The following is a 19,380-nucleotide window of genomic DNA, read 5'->3' as shown; positions in this document are numbered from 1 at the left end:
AGTTGTGGGTTGATGCCACTGTATAACGGAGGATGTCTCAATGATGAAGTTAGTGTGGGGCTTGAGTGAACAGTAACAACAGTTTAGCATTAACTGTGGCAGTTTTTCTGGGTCAACACCAACCTAGCCAATGGGCCTTAAAGGAACTGCTGGAGGCTGCAAACAAAAAGACGAGGTAACTTGTTTTGCTTAATGTTTATGTGGAGCCAAGAGGTGGAGGAGGGCTTCTCCTGGCCCCACAGTAGTACTGCAGGCTCTGCCCAGCCAATCATGCCTTTCACCTCAGGCTCACCACAACCCCTCTCCCAAGATATACCAGCTTGGTCTTAGAGCCAGCTTATTTCCCTAACTGGGCATCCCAGTTTTTATGTAAAAAGTGCTCGAGGCTCAGTTTCCAATGATTTCAAGCTGGTGTCTTCGAGCACACGTTGCCTCCGCGATGCTTATTTTGAGCCAGTTTCTGGCGCTACTCCAATTTCTCTCTCCCTTTGTGTAACAGGTGATTGACTAGTACAGAAAGGTAAAATTGCTTGCATAAGTTCTTTATTATAATAGCAGACTGGGATAGAAGTTTGCAAGGGGTAAGTGAAAGAATCCTAGAGATATTAGTTGGAATGTGCAACAATGCTTTAAACTCCATACAGATCTATGAGAGTTGCATTGGAGACCTTGATTTTAGCAACTTGCTACATGTCCAGTAATCGATTGCACAGATAAGTGTGATCAGAACTGGTCAACAGTTGGAGCTATTTCTAGGTGAAAGATTTTATAGCATTGAACTGAAAAAGACATTGGATACTGCAGGGTAATTATGCTTCATTAACTTCCTCCTTTGAGATGGATTCAACCAATGGAGTCCTAGGGCTGGATTTTACCAGCCTCCTGATATTTCGATATTTCGTCCGGTTGCCGGAAGTCCTGTGCCTTCGGATCTCTGAGGCGAAACACTGGTGGGGAGGGAGGAGGAATAAAGTTTCAGGACGTTGGGGGGGTGGGGAGGGAGTAGAGAAAACTCTCACTATTGGCTGAGGGGATGGTGGGAAGGGGTTGAAGGGCAAAGTTAATAAAGTTAATAAATGTAATTGCAACATCGATTTCTCTTTAAAAATTTAAATCACTTGTAAGGGCTTGAAGCCCTTTAAAAATGGCACCTGTGCGGTGGAGCCTCCATATAAATGAGCTGCCGCACTAAATATCATGGCGGCTCCACAGTGCACATCTCGCACGTGTGCTGCGACGTTCTTGAAGCTCGCCTTGAAAAATCACCCAAGTTTCTTCAGACAGACTTCCTTCTTTGTTGGGACAGCCATTATGTCTGATGAAAGTACTGTTTAAAGCAATTATTGACCTTAACTAGATTCATGGTTACCAAACCATCAGACAGATAGATCTGTGGATTTATAATAGGAAATTTAATGAACAAAAACATCCCTTTATCACAGTCTTGGATAAACTGAAAAACCATTCTGTATAATTTGATTTAATCAACTGTTTATTCTATTTACAAAATTGCTGAATTTTTCTTTGTTTATTGTGCTTTAAGGTGCAATGAAAAATCTGTTATCATGATATTTGATTTATAATTGGTATTTTATTCAAAAAAGATAGAGAAGCATTTATTGAAGTAATTTATTTTTTGAAGAACAACAAACTGTAATTGTCTTTGTCTGAGATATTGTTTTTCCATCCTTCTGCATTTAGGACTGAGCTGAATTAACTTAAGGCTGTATTGTTCACACATGAATTTTTTTTAGTCATGCTTATTGATGATTTCGCCTGGGTGTGCTGAATTTATTTAATCCTTTTATTTCCATTAGCGACTGAGGAGAAGTCTCCCTCCGGGACTATTGAGACGGATTTCGTCCACATGGACAACCACAACTTCTGCCACTGGTCTGCCTACCATGGAGCCTGGGCCTGTGCGGAGAGACCGCAGTGCAAGCATCAAGTCCACTCACGAGACCCCATCGGGCAGGTGTGTACAGCTCCATAAACTCTGATGTTGCACTGCAGTCATGTAAAGTCTGCTTTGACACTAAATCCTGTATCTGATGGAGCCAATAGGTTTTTATGTAGATATTTAATGTATGGGAGGTTCCCCTTGAATGTTCTCGGTGCCCGTTGGAAATGATGCACGTATGTATGGTGAAAAGGTGCCCATTAGCAGAGTGGAGGAGTAAAGGTTTCGGTATGTTGGTTAATGACTCGCTCAAAGTTTCCATTAAGTGTGAAACTGTTACCAAGAAAGCGAATCAAATGCTTGGCAATATCTTGAGGGCGTTTGAAAGATGATCTTCCTTGTGCATATCATCAGTAAACAGAGCTGGCATGGAGAATTCATAGGGACCTGCACACCAAGAAGAGTCTGTAGTAAATTTAGGTGCCTTCCCTACACAGTCCTCTTCACCCACTGCCCACCCCCCACTAAATGTCTTCCATCCATTAAAACACAGACCTGCCATAAAATGCCTAAACCTTGTGAAGAGTTGCAGAGGTGTTGTCTTCCTCTCCTTGCTGTGAGGCCCCAGTGGCAACTTCTCGATCTGCTCGCGGGTTCCTTTAACCCTGTCTTCCAGCTGCTGGGACCATGTGATGCAGCCACAGTCAGATAACCAAGCCTATCCCCACTGCGCTCCCACTGTGTTCAAATTCCAGCACTGCGTCCCTTATAACTCAACCGGCAGGCAGCGCTGTGTAGGTGTATGGTGAGCCATGTTCACAGTTGCCTTCATGGACGACCCATATTCAGCTGAAACCCCTGGGAATGAGTATCACAGTCCCATGCGTTAATGTGACCCTGTCAGTGAAGCCAAATTTGTATTTTCTGCAGTTTTGGGTGCACTACCTTCCAAAAGTAATTTATGCCTTGAAGGTGACTCAGGGAAAAATATTTTCAGAATTAAGGCTAGAAGTTTGGGTGCCCAGCTTCCATAAGAACAGGAGTAGGCCATTTAGCCCCTTGAGCCTGTTCCACCATTCAATGAGATAATGGCTGATCCGTGAAAGTCCATATACCCACCTTTGCCCCATATTCCTTAATATTCCTGGTTAACAGAAATCTATCAATTGCAGATTTAAACTAAACAATTGATCTAGTATCAACTACCATTGCAGAAGAGAGTTCCAAACTTCTACCACCTTTTAAGAGTAGAAGTGTTTCCTAATTTCACTCCTGAAAGGTCTGGCTCTAATTTTTTAGGCTACATTCCCCAGTAGTAGATTTCATCTATCTACCCTATCTGTTCCCCTTAATATCTTGAAAACTTAGATCAAATCACCCCTTATCCTAAATTCCGGGGAATACAACCTGAGTTTGTGTCATCTCTCCTGGTAATTTAACTTGAGTCCAGGTATCATTCGAGTAAATCTATTCTGCACACCCTACAAGGCCAATATATTCATCTTACGGAGTGATGCCCAGGAGTAAACACAGTACTCCAGGTCTAGCTGTATAGTTGTAGCATGACTTCAAACCCGCTTTATTCTGGTCTACTGGATATAAAGGCCAGCTTTTCATTAGCCTTTTTGATTTTTTTTGTATCTGTCCATGACATTTTAATGATTTATGTCCATGAACCCCTAAGTCGCTTTGTACTTCCACTTCTTCTAGTTTGCACCATTTAGACACAACTCTGTTCTATCCTTTTTAGGCTCAAAGTGGATGACCCCACACTTGCCTATATTGAAATCCAATTGCCGCAATTCTGCCCATTCACTTAATCTATTAATATCTGTATGCAATTTTGTGCTTCCATTTACGATGCTTACAATGCCACCTATCTTTGTGTCATTGGCAGACTTGGATATGTGGCTCTCTATCTTTTCATTTAAGTCCTTAATAAATGAAGTGAATAGTTGAGGCCCCAACACAGATCCATAGTCACATCCTGGCAGTTAGAGTACCTGCCCTATTTATCCCTACTCTCTGGCTAAGCAGCAGGAGACAATTTCCTAACCAGGTCAATAATTTGCTTTCAATTCCATGAGTTTCAACTTTAGCTAAATCTATTGTGAGGAACTCTGTCGAATGCCTCTGGAAGTCCATATAAATAACATGCATAGAAATTTCCTGTTCATTCCTTCAAACATTTCTTTAAAAATTTCTACCAGGTTTGTCAGGCATGACCTATCCTTTACAAATCCTTCTAGCTCTCTCTGATCAGCTGAAGATTTTCAAGGCGTTCAGTCATCCTGTCCTTAATTATAGATTGTAGTAATTTCCTGACAACAGATATTAGGCTGCCTGGTCTATAAGTCCCTGGTTTCCCGCTCTCTCCATTCTTAAATAGCAGAGTGATATGTACAATTTTCGAATCTAAAGGAACGGTCCCTGACTTTAGAGAAATTTAGAAGATCATAATTAAGACGTCCACAACATTCTGGGTTGAAAACTATCTGTTCTTGGAGATTTGGCACTCTTAAGTGCCATTATTTTCTTTGTTACTGTTACTTTGCTATGTTAATTATTGGTGAGTCCCTATCCCTGATTCAATACTCTTTTCCTTGGGTTGTTTGGCATGCTGACCTCTTCCTCAACTGTAAATACTGATGCAAAGTAATTATTTAATGTTCGCCATTTCCTTATTTTGATTTATAATATCACCATGACCAGTTTTTAAGTGGGCTGCATTGCTCTTAATCACCCTCTTCTTCCGAATATAATTGTAGTTGTAATTGATATCCCTTGCAAGTTTTTTTTTGTATTCCTTTTTGTAACTCTTACTATCTGGTTTGTCACCCTTTGCTGTTCTTTGTACCTCTCAATCACCAGGATCTGTGCATTTTTTTTTTTTGTATTTTTGTATGTATTTTTCTTTACTTTCTCTTGTCTCTTTAAACATGGCTTTTTTTTTTGCCAAGTAGAGCTCTTGCCCCATACTGGTATAACTGGTTCTGTATCACATTAAATGCTTTTTTGAAAACCTTCCACTGATATTCTGTCGTGATACCCATTAACAGAGTTGGCCAGTTTATTGTGGACAATCCCTGACTCATCGCATTGAAGGCAGGCTTCTCTAAGTCTAGAACCATAGAGCTGTTTCATAAGAGCATAAGAAATAGGAAGAGGAGTAGACCATATGACCCATTCGAACCTGCTACATTATTCAGTGTGATCGTGGCTAATCCTCTGCCTCAACTTCACATTCTTGCCCGCTCCACATAACTCTCGAGTCCCTGAGAGACCAAACATCTGTCTGTCTCAGCCTGAAATATACTCAGTGATGAGACTGTGCCCCCATGTTCTAGATTCCCCAGCCAGGGAAACCAACCTCTCAGTGTCTACCCTGTCAAGCCTCTTCAGAATCTTGTATGTTTTTTATGTTTCCTCCTTTCAAATACTACATTGAACGTGATCACATTTGCCTGGATTTTGCAGTAGTAATGACAGCAAAACTTTCAACATTCGCCGTCATTACTCATTTGAAACCGACAGTGATTTCTGGAGTCCGCACATGTGCATTTAAATGCAGGAATACAGAAGTTGCTGTCAGTGGTTCTACGTCTCTTCTAAGGGTGCACTGTTGCGGTTCCCTTGGACTGCAATCAACTAGAAATCACTGAGCTGATGAGAACTTCACTCTTACGCTCTTAGTCTCGCTGTAAACACCCTTGGAAAAAGTTACACCTTGTTGAATAACTAGGTTTTCAAAGGGATGCTAAGTTCTTAATTATTGCTGAGCAGCCTCACTGGCCCTGAAAGAGTAATTTTATATTTGTTGAATATCAAATTCCTCCATTATAATAAATTCCATATTTTGAAAATAATTAAAAATATTAAAGTTTGTTTATTTTAGTTTCTACCTTAATCCCATCTGTATGTCACAATCATTTATTTCATTCTCTGTAAAATTTAACATTGAAAGTGAAAGGATTCAGTGCTTTTTACTTCCTGGTTTGCTCTCTGTGAGAATACTTCAGTATGATTGGCTACTTACCCTGCTTGATGAGATCGCTGTTGTTGGACACCTGGAGATCTCCTTGACTTGGCATCAGATCAAACTGTCATCAGGAAAGGGGAAACCCACACCACAGAGACCTTAGTAGGCAGCTATATTTGAGGTCCGTGGCAAGCAGCATTGCTTCACTGCTGACTGCAAAATCCCATCCAATATGATCACTACTGTATAAATGTTCACGCACCATTACGCTGTTAACTAAGTCTGGCTCATTAATCATTACTAAATCTAACATGGCATGCCCCCTTGTTGGTTCTGGGACATACTGTTGCAGAAAATGATCTTGCTCACACTCAAGAAACTCATTACCTTCCTGACATTAGCTATTCTGCTTATCCCAATCTATGTGGATGTTAAAATCCCCCATTAAAACCACTCTGCTTTTGCTACATGCTTGTCTAATCTCTGCATTAATACATGCTTCCACTTTATAGGTGCTACCAGGGGTCCTATCTACAACTGCCACTGCAGTCTTAAAACCCTTTTCTATTAATTCTGCCTGTAGGGTTTCCACTGCTTGCTTTCCACTTGTTATATCATCACTTCTCATTGAAGTAATTTCATCCTTAATTACTAAAATTACTCCTCTGCCCTACCAGATTCCCTATCCTTCCTGTAGACCTTATAACCTGGTATATTTAGTTCCTGTTCCTGACTATCCTACAGCCATGTCTCAGTACTGGCTAACATATTACAACCTCCAAGTTGAATTGGCACCCGTAATTCATGCAATTTGTTGCTTATACTCTGTGCTTTTGTGTAAAGAGCACATATTTGGCCATACACCCTAACCTGTCCTTCTGCTCTAACATTTTTTTTACACATTTCTTATTTCTCTCTCCGTTTAATTTCTTTACATCTTTTAGTTTTTTCCTTTACCTAAATTCTACTTAAAGTATAATTTCCATGTATTACTCTACTTTCTTCCTTTCCATTTGTTTTAGAATTATTATTTATAGAACCTTATCCACCTGAGCCCTCCTCACCTACCCACCCCTCTCTCTCCACCCCCCAATTTACTAGTTAAAAGTTCTCATGACTGCCTTATTTATCCTTTCCACTAGGACTCTGGTCCCAGCCTGGTTCAAATGGAGCCGTTCTCAGCCGTTCATTTCCTTCCTATCCCAGTACGGATGCCTGTGCCCCATGAAATTGAACCCCTCTTTCCCACGTCACTCCTTCAGCCACATGTTCACCTCTCTGATCTGCTATCCCTATGTCAATTTGCATGTGGTTAATAATCCAAAGATTATAACCCTAGAGGTGCTGCTTTTCTAATTTAGTTTCTAGCTCATGGTACTCTCCAAACAGAGCCTACTCTTTCTTATGTTATTGTTCCCAACATGGATCACAATGACTGGATTCTCCCTCTCCCTCTGCAATATCCTTTCAAGCTGATTCAAAGGCTGGTCCCTCACCCTGGCACCAGGTAGGCATGTGTACCAGTATAACATGTGAGGCTCTTAATCCTGCTTCCAAAGGATGATATTTGTCCCCCAATTATTGAAGCTCCTACAACTACCACACTACGTATCCGCTCTTCCTCCCTTTGGACAGCCTCTTGCTCCAAGTTGCCATGGTCTGCATTCTGGCTGTCCTTCCAACAATGTTTAGCCTTATTCTCTCAGGTAGCAGGTACATTGTGTCTGTTGGATAGGACCAGTTTCTGTGGATCATTGTTCTTTATTTCATTTGGGTTCCCCTTACTCATGTGCTGTTTAAATGTGCTGCTCTGCTCCTGTTAGGCTCTGCTTCTACCAGCTCTCCCTCTGTTTAAATTTATCAGTTTGCTCCCAATAACCCTTGCTGCTGCCAGCCCTCATGAACTATTTAAATCAGACTTTGAGCAAAAGCAGTTGAGACTGAGTTAGTTAACTCCCTCAAGGAGCATCAGATGAATATTTTGATAGCGTGCTTCAGAGATTTTAAAGAAAAAGAAAGAAATACTCAATTTGTACAGTATCTATCACAACATCAGTTCCAAAGCATTTTATAGCCAATGAAGTGCTTTTGAAATGTGGTCCATTGGTAACGAGGAAATGTGGCAGCCAGTTTGTGCACAGCAAGCTCCCACAAACAGCGATGTGATAATGACCAGGTCATCTGTTTTTGTGATGTTGGATGAGGGATAAATATTTTTAGGACTGTCATGCAGACCCCCACCTGCCAAGAATGAGGCATATTAATTTCGTCATATGAACATTGGTTTTAAACTGTTGTTGGAGTGAAGAAATGACTTGTTTGAAGATCACCAGACACTTGGCTGGAAGAACATTTGCATACTCAGGGACAGTGCTTGGAGAGACAAAAGAATTGCTCACTGATTCAATTAACAGAGACTGGGCTGGGCAATGATGATCCACGTCTTGTCGGGGTAAGAAGTGACAGCCCTACAACCACCACACCCCTCCCCCCAACCCCATCAAGAGCTTTGAAATGCACAAATGCAGGAGTGGTTAAGCCAGTTAGTCACATGACTAACCTGCTGGCCAACTTGGAGCTTTGAATTTTGCCACGCAGAAAGGAACAGAAGGCAGTTTGCAACTGAAGCTGGAACAAGCAAGCCTCTCTCCTGGCTGTCTTGCTCTCGCTTTCTTCCAAGCCACCGGACCCACAGAAGATATGTAAACCTTAAAAGAGAAAAGACTCAGACATCGAAACAAGTTGAAGCGTGCACTGGGCCCCAACGAACAGCAGGATTTACTGGCATCCACATTGAACTTAAAGGACTGTAATTATAATCCTGATATTGCTTCAAACTTTGCCCCTTTATTTTCCACTTTTTCTGTCTCTGTCTACGTGTGTGTTTATTGCGTATGCATGCTAGTGTGGTCACGTTGCATATTTGTAGTCGTTAACCGGATTAGAGTTTAAGATTAATAAACTTCCACCTTTCTTGTTTAAATCTAAGGAAACCTGTCTGATTTCTTTGCCTTACAATTGGAGCAGTGAACAAGGATTCACTGAGTGGGAGCTAAAAACATGGTGTTTCTGAAATTAAACCCTGTTACGGTTAAACCTGGCAAAGGCTGAGACGGAATCCCTAGACCCCTTCTCACCTGGTCGTAACAAGGACACTGGGGAGAACTCCACTGCTGTTCTTCGAAATAATGCCTTAGGTATTTTTATGTCCACCAAGGTTAGCCTCAGCTTAATGTCTCATCCAAAAATGGCACCTCCAACAGTGCAGCGCTCTCTCAGAACTGGATTGTCAGCCTTGATGTTTGTTCGTGCTCAGGTCTTTGGAGTGTGGCTTGAGCTCACAACTTTCTGACTCAGGCGAGAGTGCCACCACTGAGGGTGAGATGATTGCATACTCATTCAGACAGGTTTGTGTCAGGGCAGTTGAGGAAATTCTGTCCTTTCTACATTAATCCTGATTGCTGGTCTCACCCACGTAAAGTTCACACATTACTGCTCAATTCCATCTGTTCCATTTCTTGGCCGCCTCTACCAGCTTCAGCAATGGACTAATTCCAATGTAGGTGGCATTTGCATTTTATGGATGAGCTCCATGATTTGCAGAAATCATTTTTGTCAGTGCACATGATTCACAAAGCTTTCTATGCGTTTCAATTTGCCATGTGAATCGCTAGTATTCTAAAAGAGCAGAAGGTTCTGCAAATTGTGAGAGTTGTGAGTGAATCGCAAATATTGGTAATGCCCTCGCTCTCTCTTTGGAATATTTTAGATGAGTGATGAGTCATTTCTCATTTCAAAACCTTCAGTTCTGCAGCCCTGCACTGCGAGCATGTTCACAGGGTGCCCTCACGTGGCCTGGTATATCTTCACACTGTAGTGCAGTGTTGATGCATGTTACATGTGAATGTGCTTCTTTTGCAAAAAATGTTATATGGGATTTCTGGTCCATTTTCTCAATGCAAATAGCCAATGTCACATGTGAATAGTATAACGTTTTCCATTTACTTTAAAATGGTAGCACATTTAATGTCACCTTGTGGCACAGTCTATTTGATACACCATTGGAGCTAAAATTCAGGACTCGGGTGCATTCTGTTTGCTTAGCCCCAAGACACGTATATCATTTTTAACATGGTGTCATAGAGAAAGTGATTTGGTAATGTGTTCAGTCATAATTTTCGCCATGTTTCTAATTAACTGCAAAAATTGTCGGCAAAAGCAATCTTTTATGACGACAATGGTTCTATTTAAAAAATAATAAGTTGATAGCTCAAAGTTTGATACATTTTAATTAAGTAATAATTTGAGTTTGGGAGTATATTTTAATCAATTACTATGAATTGCTTAGTACATTTTACAGGTCTTATGAGAATAGTAGTGATGGGAAAATGGAGTTCGGAGTATAATGAGTAATCTGTAATTTCCTTCGGCACTATAATCCTCAGAGATCTCTGCATTCCTTAAATTCTGGCCTCCTGTGCATCCCCAATTTCCTTCACCCCACCATTTACTGCCATGACTTCAGCTACTTCAGCCCTAAAATCTAGAATTCCCTCCCGAAAATTGACCTCCTTTAAGATGTGACTTAAAACCTCTCTCTTTGACCAAGCTTTTAGTCATCTGCATTAATATTTCCTTATTTGGTTCAGTGTCCAATTCATTCTGTTAATGCTCCTGTGAAGCACCTTGGGCATTTTACTAGGTTAAAGGTGCTATATGAATGCAAGTTGTTGTTGGTATAGCCTGTCGAGACTAGTAAAATGGATTTGTGCGTCTTAATGACACTGAGTCAGTCAAGAGCATAAATCCTAGAAACACTCTGCATACTAATGGCTAAGACATATGCAAGTGTAATGAACAATAAGCTGAAATTGACAGATGGGAATTTCCTTTCCTTTTCTTGTTTTTTGTCAAACCCAATACTTTTTCATTATTGTTCCTTGTGATGCAGGCAACATTGGCAAGGCAGTATTTATTGTCCATCGCTAGCTGCCCCTGAGGGCTTTAAGAATCAGCCACATAGTGTGGGATTGTGGTCACATGTAGACCAGACCAGGAGGAGTGACAAATTATTTTCCCTGAAGGATATTCGTGAACCAGTTAGGGTTTAAAAATTCAATCAATTTCTGCTACTAGTCCCAAAGTTAACAAATTTATTAAATCCACTTTCAGAATTTGCCATGGCGGGATTTGACCATTTATACTTATTCAGGCTGTGCTTATCTTTATAGATAAATTGCTAGCAATTTCCATACTTGTACTCTTAGTTTATTAAACATGAAGCAATAAGGAATTAACAAAGTGTTATAGCAAATCTCTTTGATTGTTATCTTTTAGCCGCTTTTTTCTGTAGAAAACTGGAATGCTTATAAGTAATAAAGGCCGGCAATTTGCAGTTGTAATGATGGTGTCACTGTCAGTGCTCGCTATCAGTAGTGTGTAAAACCGACAGCAATTTCTGGCATCCACACACGGACAGTTAAATGCAGGAATGAGGAAGTTGCTGTCAGTGATACCCTGAACCTGCACAGGGTGTGCTACTGCAATCTTCGCAGAGAGATCAACACAGAATCACTGATTTGACATTAACTTCATCTATTTACACACTACTGCTGTACAAACTAATGAAAATCTTAAATCTTGTTCAGTCAGGAATAACTGAGTTTTTAACAGTGTACTAAGTCATAGTTACTGCTGAACAACCTCTCTGGCCTTGAAAAATGAATTTCATAAGTGTGTAGTCTCATTCTCTCAGAAGAACATTTAAAAATTGCTAATTAAAAAAAAATTTTTTTTTTGAAGATTGTTTTGATATTTAAGCTTCTCCCTTAATCCCACATGTACATCACAATCTATATTTCACTTTCTGTTCAATGCTTTAAATGTGAATTATATTCCCTGCTTCTTCTTTCCTGCTTTGCTGGCTGAGAGTAATCTTCAGTTTGATTGGCTGATCAGCCTTCCTGCTGCCTACCCTGTTGCTGGATGCCACAGATCCCCTTGAGATGGTGCCAAATTCAATGTGACATTAGAATTGAGGAAATTTATGCTCTAAAGCCCTCTAAATGTGTGGGCAGCTGTCCGTTCACAGATAACTACAAAATCTGTGCCAACATCTCCATATATCAGTGTTATGTAAACATTTTTGTCAAAGGTACATTTGTTAAAGAAATGCAAAGAATCTTGTGGATAGTAATCAGTGATCATTTTGATGCTGCTCAGACTTGCTGGAGGTGTACATATAGACTAAGTTTTGGCCAGTGGTAGCACTCTTACCTCCGAGTCAAAAGTTTGTGGGTTCAAGTGCCACTCCAAGACTTGAGCACAAAATCAGACTGAGCCTTCAGTACAGTACTGAGGGAGTGCTGCACTATCAAAGGTGCCATCTTTCAGATATGACATTACACCTGTTTGCCCTCTCAATTAAGTGTAAAAGACCCCTAGGCACTATTCAAAGAAGAGCAGGGTAGCTCTCCTGGTATCCTGGCTAATATTTATCCATCAACCATTATCACATTGCTGTTTGAGGGATCTTACTGTGTGTTTTTTTATTCGTTCATGGGATGTAGGCGTTGTTAGCTAGGCCAGCATTTATTGCCCATCCCTAATTGCCCTTCAAAAGGTGGTGGTGAGCTGCCTTCTTGAACTGCTGCAGTCCATGTGGGGTAGGTACACCCAGAGTGCTGTTAGGAAAGGAGTTCAAGGATTTTGACCCAGTGACAGTGAAAGAATGGCGATTTCGTTCCAAGTCAGGATGGTGTGTGGCTTGGAGAGGAACCTGCAGGTGGTGGTGGTTCCCATGCATCTGCTACCCTTGTCCTTCTAGGTGGTCGAGGTCGTGGGTTTTGAAGGTGCTGTCTAAGGAGCCTTGGTGAGTTGCTGCAGTGCATCTGGTAGATGGTACACACTGTTGCCACTGTGTGTCTGTGGTGGAGGGAGTGAATGTTTGTGGATGGGGTGACAATCTAATGGGCTGCTTTGTCCTGGATGGTGTCGAGTTTCTTGATTGTTGTTGGAGCTGCACCCATCCATTCCATCACACTCCTGACTTTTGCCTTATCGATAGTGGACAGGCTTTGGGGAGTCAGGAGGTGAATTACTTGCCACAGGATACTTAACCTCTGACCTGCTCTTGTAGCCATGGTATTTATATGGCTACTCCAGTTCAGTTTCTGGTCAATGATAACCCCCAGGATGTTGATAGTTGGGGATTCAGTGATGATAATGCCATTGAATCTCAAGGAGAGATGGTTAGAGTCTCTCTTGTTGGAGATGGTCATTGCCTGGCATATGTGTGGCGCGAATATTACTTGCCACTTATCAGTCCAAGCTTGGATATTGTCCAGGAATTGCTGCATTTCGTACATGGAATGTTTCAGTATCTGAGGAGTAGCGAATGGTGAACATCCCCACTTCTGACCTTATGATTGAAGGAAGGTCATTGATGAAGCAGCTGAAGATGGTTGGGCCTAGGACACTACCCTGAGGAACTCCTGCAGTGATGCCCTGGAGCTCAAATGATTGACCTCCAACAATCACAACCATCTTCCTTTGTGCTAGGTACGACTCCAACCAGCAGAGAGTTTTCCCCCTGATTCCCAATGACTTTAGTTTTGCTAGGGCTTCTTAATGCCGTACTCCGTCAAATGCTGCCTTGGTGTCAAGGGCAGTCTCACCTCACCTCTTGAGTTCAGCTCTTTTGTCCATGTTTGAACCAAGGTTGTGATGAGGTCAGGAGTTGAGTGGCCCTGGCAGAACTCAAACTGAGCATCGGTGAGGAGGTTTGTGCTCAGCAAGTGACGGTTGATAGCACTGTCGACGACACCTTCCATCACTTTACTGATGATCGAGAGTAGACTGATGGGGCCGTAATTGGCCGAGTTGGATTTGTCCTGCTTTTCGTGGACAGGACATACCTGGGCAATTTTCCACATTGCCGGGTGGTTGCCAGGGTTGTAGCTGTACTGGAACAGCTTGGTTAGGGGCGCGGCTAGTTCTGGAGCACAGATCTTCAGTATTATTGCTGGAATGTTGTCAGTGCCCACAGCAAATTGACTGCCACGTCTCCTACAATACAACAGCAACTACACTTCTAAATTGCCTAGTTGGTTGCAAAGCACTTTGGGATGTTTTGAGGTCGTAAAAGATGCGAAAAATGCAAGTTCTTTCCATATTGCATTAATATGAGTGATATTGAAGATGGTGAGGAAGATGTGAGAGACTAAAAATTAATCTTGCAAATTGTTTTCGTGTAAATAGGTACCTGGCTTTTCAATATCATATCTCCAGATCTTTGATATATGCTGTTCTAATTTATTGAATACTGCTGCCAGGCACATACATAAGGTGTGTTGATGATGGCATGAATCATTTTTATGGGTGGTTGATGCATTTTAGGGGGAATTCTATGCTCGTGGCAGGGTCTCGACGTCAGGGGAAACTGACACCGAGATCCCCGCATTGCCTATTCTACAGAAGGCCCGTTGAATTTAGTGCCTATCAGGAACTTAACTGGACAGCGGCAGGCCTTCCATCGGATTTAGGATCCCATTGCCAGAAGTTCTAGGCTTGCAGAGCTGCCGGCCAATCAGAGGCCAGCAGCTGCAGTGCCACCGTGGAGGCAGTAGCTGCTGCTGTAGCTGCACCTATAGGAGGCAGAGGAGTGTCACTGGATCCAGGCCTCGGGTCTGTCAGGGTGGGAAGGGTCTCGCGGGATGGGGGTTTCGGGGAGGGGGAGATGGGGTTCGGCAGCAAAGCCAGTGGGGTGGTCCTCAGCAGCCCCCTTTTCCCGATGCCCTGTCCCTCATTCAGGCACTAAATGCCTTTGAATGAGAGACCCCGACCCCTGGAGCCAGGAAGCAGCCCGCACAGTTTTTCAGGCCGTGATTCCTGTGCGGTGACAGGGCTGCCCATGTAATTGCAGCTGCGACAGGAAGAGGCCTTTGGGGTTTAATTACCCAGTTAAGAGCCTCAATTGGATGTAGGGTGGGAAGGCCGTTCACGGGCCTTCCTGCCCTGGACTAAATTTTGGCAGAGAAGGGATGGTGGTGGGGTCCCCCCTCCAAACACGCTGCGGGGGAGTGCATAATATTCCATCCTTTGTGTCAAAGCTTTATTCAAGAATTAAACTGAATGCAAAAGAATTAAGGAAATGACTGTGCTGGTCCTTAAAATTCAATGAAGATTGGGACCTTATATAAAATGATAAATTTCAGCTACTACATAAATCACCCTTGCATTTTCAGATAAACTAATTTAGGTCTTTGCTTTGTTTCTTTTATAACATATAGGGGAACTGAAGTTCCATAATACTGGTATTTTATTTAAAATGATTGGATTAATTAGAATAAAGCAAACTGCTGCTGTTTTTATCCATTCAGTCTCATCCAGCTGCCCCATTAGACAGATTTAAACAGTCTAGTTTTCCCTTTCTGTATTAGTGTAGCACTTTTCATCGAAGAGAATATCTGATTTTAGTGGAAAGTAGACCATCTTCAAGCTTTCATTGTAATAAATAATTCTATTGAATGGAGCTGGTTAATGTGCACTCAGACCAGTTTCGACCTAATGCCAACCCACAAAAATGTTACAGTGCTGAACCTACATTAGAAATTGTCTTGCGTAGAGAGATTGACTACATTTAAGTCAAAGTTAATTATTTTCAATGTGAAAGATAATTAATCCATTATGGACTTCTCTTAGTGTAGTTGTTTACATTTTGCTGCACCATTGGTATTTGACTCTTTTGTGTTTCATAACTCAATTTAATAATTATAGACACTAGTCACGGTGGCCTGTCTGAGTGTTAAACCTTCACACTAATTAGGAATAGTGGCTTTTATTGATTATGTATCTGAATACAGTAAATTTACAACTGGATCCATAGTTACATTAACGGCAGTGCCTTTTTAGAACAGGTTCAGGTTCACAACACAGAAGGGGCTTATTCAGCCCATCACATCATAAAGTCATAGAGGTCATTTGTGGCATAGAAGCAGGCCATTCAACCAATTCTTAAAGCAAGCAATATAAAACTAATCCTACTTCTCTGCCTACTCCCCATAGCCTTCCATCTGACAATAGGTATCTCTAAACCTCTCCACCTCCCACTCTTCCGTTAAGATAACACCCCCCCCCCCCCCCCCCCACAATCCCCACCCCCTTGGCCAAGCTTTTAATTACCCTTTCTAATATCTTCTTCTTTGTCTCAATGTCAGTTCTTGTCTGATTATGCTGCAGTGAAGCACCTTGGGATGTTTTTACTATGTTATGGATTCTATATTAAATCAAATTGTCCAGAGAGCTGGGCAGTGGGATTAATGTTTTTCTGGTAATACCTATCCCCATAATCCAGAGGCTATTTTTTTTACAATAATTTGTCTATAGGTGATCCCAAGGAGTTCACACTTACTCATTTCATGCAGCAATCTGCTTTCTGATTTAAAGGTAGCTTTGTGCTATACTTTCACACTTTCATAGGAATAGTGACTGCCAAGCTTAGTTAGACAGGCCATTACGATTAATATCTTCACTTATAATAATTCGATGTGAAACACAAAATATTCAGTCAAATACCAATGCTGTAATATAAACATGACCAAATATAGAAAGAGAAGTTCGCAACTAATTTTGAAGCACTAATTTTGAAGAACTCAAGTTTTTTTTTAATAAAAAGCAATGACTTGGTTAAAAGTGAAATTGTTAGTCCTGTTTTCTCTTAGCACTTTTAATGACCTAGATTAAATAAGAAAAGAGAAAAAAATCATGGCTGTTAACTCCTAATAAATATTGTTGACACTGTGGTGTAAATAACAGAAAATTATTGTCCTGTCATGACATGCTTGAACATTTTAAAATGTCCACTTTGCCCAGAAAAAAATGGAATATACATTCCCATATAAACAACAACTTGAATTGTTTAGCACTTTTAACATAGTTTTAAAAAAGTGCTTCTTATCAGTGTAATCAAAACCAAAAATGAACACTGAACCACATAAGGAGATATAGCACAGGCAACCAAAACCCTGCTCAAAGTGGTAGGTTTTAGGAAGTGACAAAGGAAAAGACAGAGGCAAAGAGATACAGGGAAGGAATTCCAGAGCTTATAGGCCCAGGCGCCAAAGATAAAGTGATGAAATTGAGATGTATAGGAAGTCAGAATTGGAAGAGCGCAGGGATCACGGAGGGGTTGTAGAGCTGCAGGAGGCTACAGAGGTAGGGAGGGGCGAGGCTGTGGGTGATGAAAAGAAGGACAGAATTGAATATGAAGGTTGAAACGTGGAATTCATCAGAATTTCAGCTTTATAAGACTTGTTTTCACACATTATACCTGCTTGTGACCTGTAGACTGGGATTTTCCACTAGGGTGGGTTTGCCACTGGAGTGGCTTGACTTCCAATAATGTCCCAACCCATTTTCTTGGATTGGCGCTGTTTAAGCTTGAGGTTGTGCTAATCACTAGTACCAATGAGACCACCACTGGGGGATAGGAAGCCATGGCAGTGCTGCAGCTCTGGAAGAGGAGGCAACAAAGAGGGCAGAACAGCTCTGATTTTCAGCACTAAGGGGCCTTCTCCTTCCAAAAGGCAGTTCGGCATCCCTTTCCGCCTCTGCCCCAGGGTCACCTGCTGGTTGGCAAGGGGAAGGCAGGGATGTCGGACTTTCCTCATCACCTCGATGTTCCCTGCTGTGGGGATAAGAGTCTAGTCTGGCAGTGAGAGGATTGTGTGGCATACCATCCAATTTTGGGGACAATCCATCCCATAGAGTGACAACTTATACCACTTGTTCAACGTTCTAAAGGTTGCACCTAGTACAGTTTGTGTGTTCGACCGTGTATACTTAGGGTCTTAATTCATCATAATAACTGCGCTGACAAAGCTTTTTATTTAAGTGGGGATAATATATCACGGGGACCTTATCTATAAAAATGAGAAGGGACAGGGGCCAACAAAAAATCCATTACAGTAAACCAGATGAATTTCCTGCCTAATATGAGCTGACAACTATTTTTTCAAGCATCTCAGTGTTCAGCCATACTGCAGGAATACATGTCTTTCATGAAACAGTAGCAGGCGATTGTAGTCAGGGTAGAAATGAGGGAAATTAAGCTCCAAGCATGGTTGTTCAGAGATGTGATTGCTGATCTGAAACAAGATGAAATCTGGGCACATCCAGGGAGAAAGTGGCCTGTTAGCAATGAATGGGAACAAGCGCAGTTAGTTACAGTACAGGATGTTCTGAGTATAACCATGTGCTTAGCCATCCTTTGAGTTAAGAACAAGCCAGTTCATCCAAGATTGCTATATGTTCCACAAACCCTCCTCTCCCCCACCTCTGGATCGCTTTCCTGCAGCATCAGAAGCTGATCTTTCAGCTACACACCTCACCTCTGTGGAACTCTCTCTGCAAAATCACTTGGTCGTCCTACCTTACTTCCTAAAAGTAGATGCAGCAATAGGCTTTCAGTTTCCCCACCCTACCACCTTAACGTCCTGTCTCCTTATCAATGTCCTCCACTCCCACTTGTAAAGTACTCTGAATAACAGTTCATCTACCTCTCTCATGTATATAGCACTCGTGACTGAAACACAGTGATAATTTTGCTATTACCCAGGAATTGGATGAAGAATAAATGCACTTGTGGGAGACATTTATTCGTTAATTATTATCAATCTCAATATTATAGCTAAAGGAAGATCAATTACTGTGTAAGTACCTGCTCTGCAAGTCATAAATCAGTTCTTCAATGAGAATCGAGTCCGTCGCAACTTTGATTCACTTAAAAGTTGTAGCTAAGAAGCAGGAAGTTCATGATCTCCACTTTAAATTTTACATCGGTATAAAATGTTGTCAAGTCACACAAAATATCAGCCTGCGCCATGTATGTTTTTTGTCTAGCCCTAATACTATATTGCAGTACGATAACACATATGCAGGCTGTTAGTTCTGATGTACTAAATTTGCACTCAAATTAGTTGATGGTTTGACTCAGCATATATGGTTGTACGTAATGGTCACAGTGTAGAGATGGCACTACATGATGTAAAATGATTTCATTCTGAAACTTCTGGAGTGGGTTGAACTCTTAATTTGAGCAGTGTTTGATAACAGTTGCTTATACCCCTGTTTTTCCCCAGTTCTTTTAACACAGAGTCTTGGAACAACAGCTGCTCCCCCTCAGTTTTGCTGACTATTGCCAAAAGCAGATCGTTCTCAGCCTCCTATGCTGCTGCCACAAATAACCACGTGAATGCCAAAAGACAATTGCGGCAAGGTAAACAACAATTTCATTTCCTTAACATGTATTTTTTAAATTAAGCTCTCGTCCTAGACTCTCCAACTAGCGGAAATAGTTTATCTCTATTGACCCTATCTGTTCCCCTTAATGTCTTGAAAACTTCGATCAAATCACCCCACCATCTTCTAATCTATTATATTGAAAGTAGGTGTATTTTTTTTTTGCTTCTGGTGTGTTGGTTATATTTCCTATGCTGTTGTT

General features: G+C 41.5%; 1 protein-coding gene across 3 annotated transcripts in view; it reads left to right on the top strand.

Annotated features, from left to right (window-relative positions):
* pde3a (phosphodiesterase 3A, cGMP-inhibited) overlaps positions 1 to 19,380 on the top strand; it is a 483,158-nt gene that overhangs the window by 382,517 nt on the left and 81,261 nt on the right. For all 3 annotated transcript variants that reach the window (XR_010977629.1, XM_068058930.1, XM_068058931.1), the window contains exons 4-5: positions 1,818 to 1,975; positions 19,019 to 19,155. Coding sequence is in view for 2 of the 3 variants with exons in the window: in XM_068058930.1 (XP_067915031.1) it covers positions 1,818 to 1,975; positions 19,019 to 19,155 (295 nt within the window). In the remaining variant the exon portion in view is untranslated. The remainder of the gene's footprint in view (positions 1 to 1,817; positions 1,976 to 19,018; positions 19,156 to 19,380) is intronic.

Source organism: Heterodontus francisci, chromosome 27 (assembly GCF_036365525.1).
Source record: "Heterodontus francisci isolate sHetFra1 chromosome 27, sHetFra1.hap1, whole genome shotgun sequence".
NCBI classification, from domain to species: Eukaryota; Metazoa; Chordata; class Chondrichthyes; order Heterodontiformes; family Heterodontidae; genus Heterodontus; species Heterodontus francisci.
Note: the sequence above shows the minus strand (reverse complement) of the source record. Positions and strands in the feature narration are given on the sequence as shown.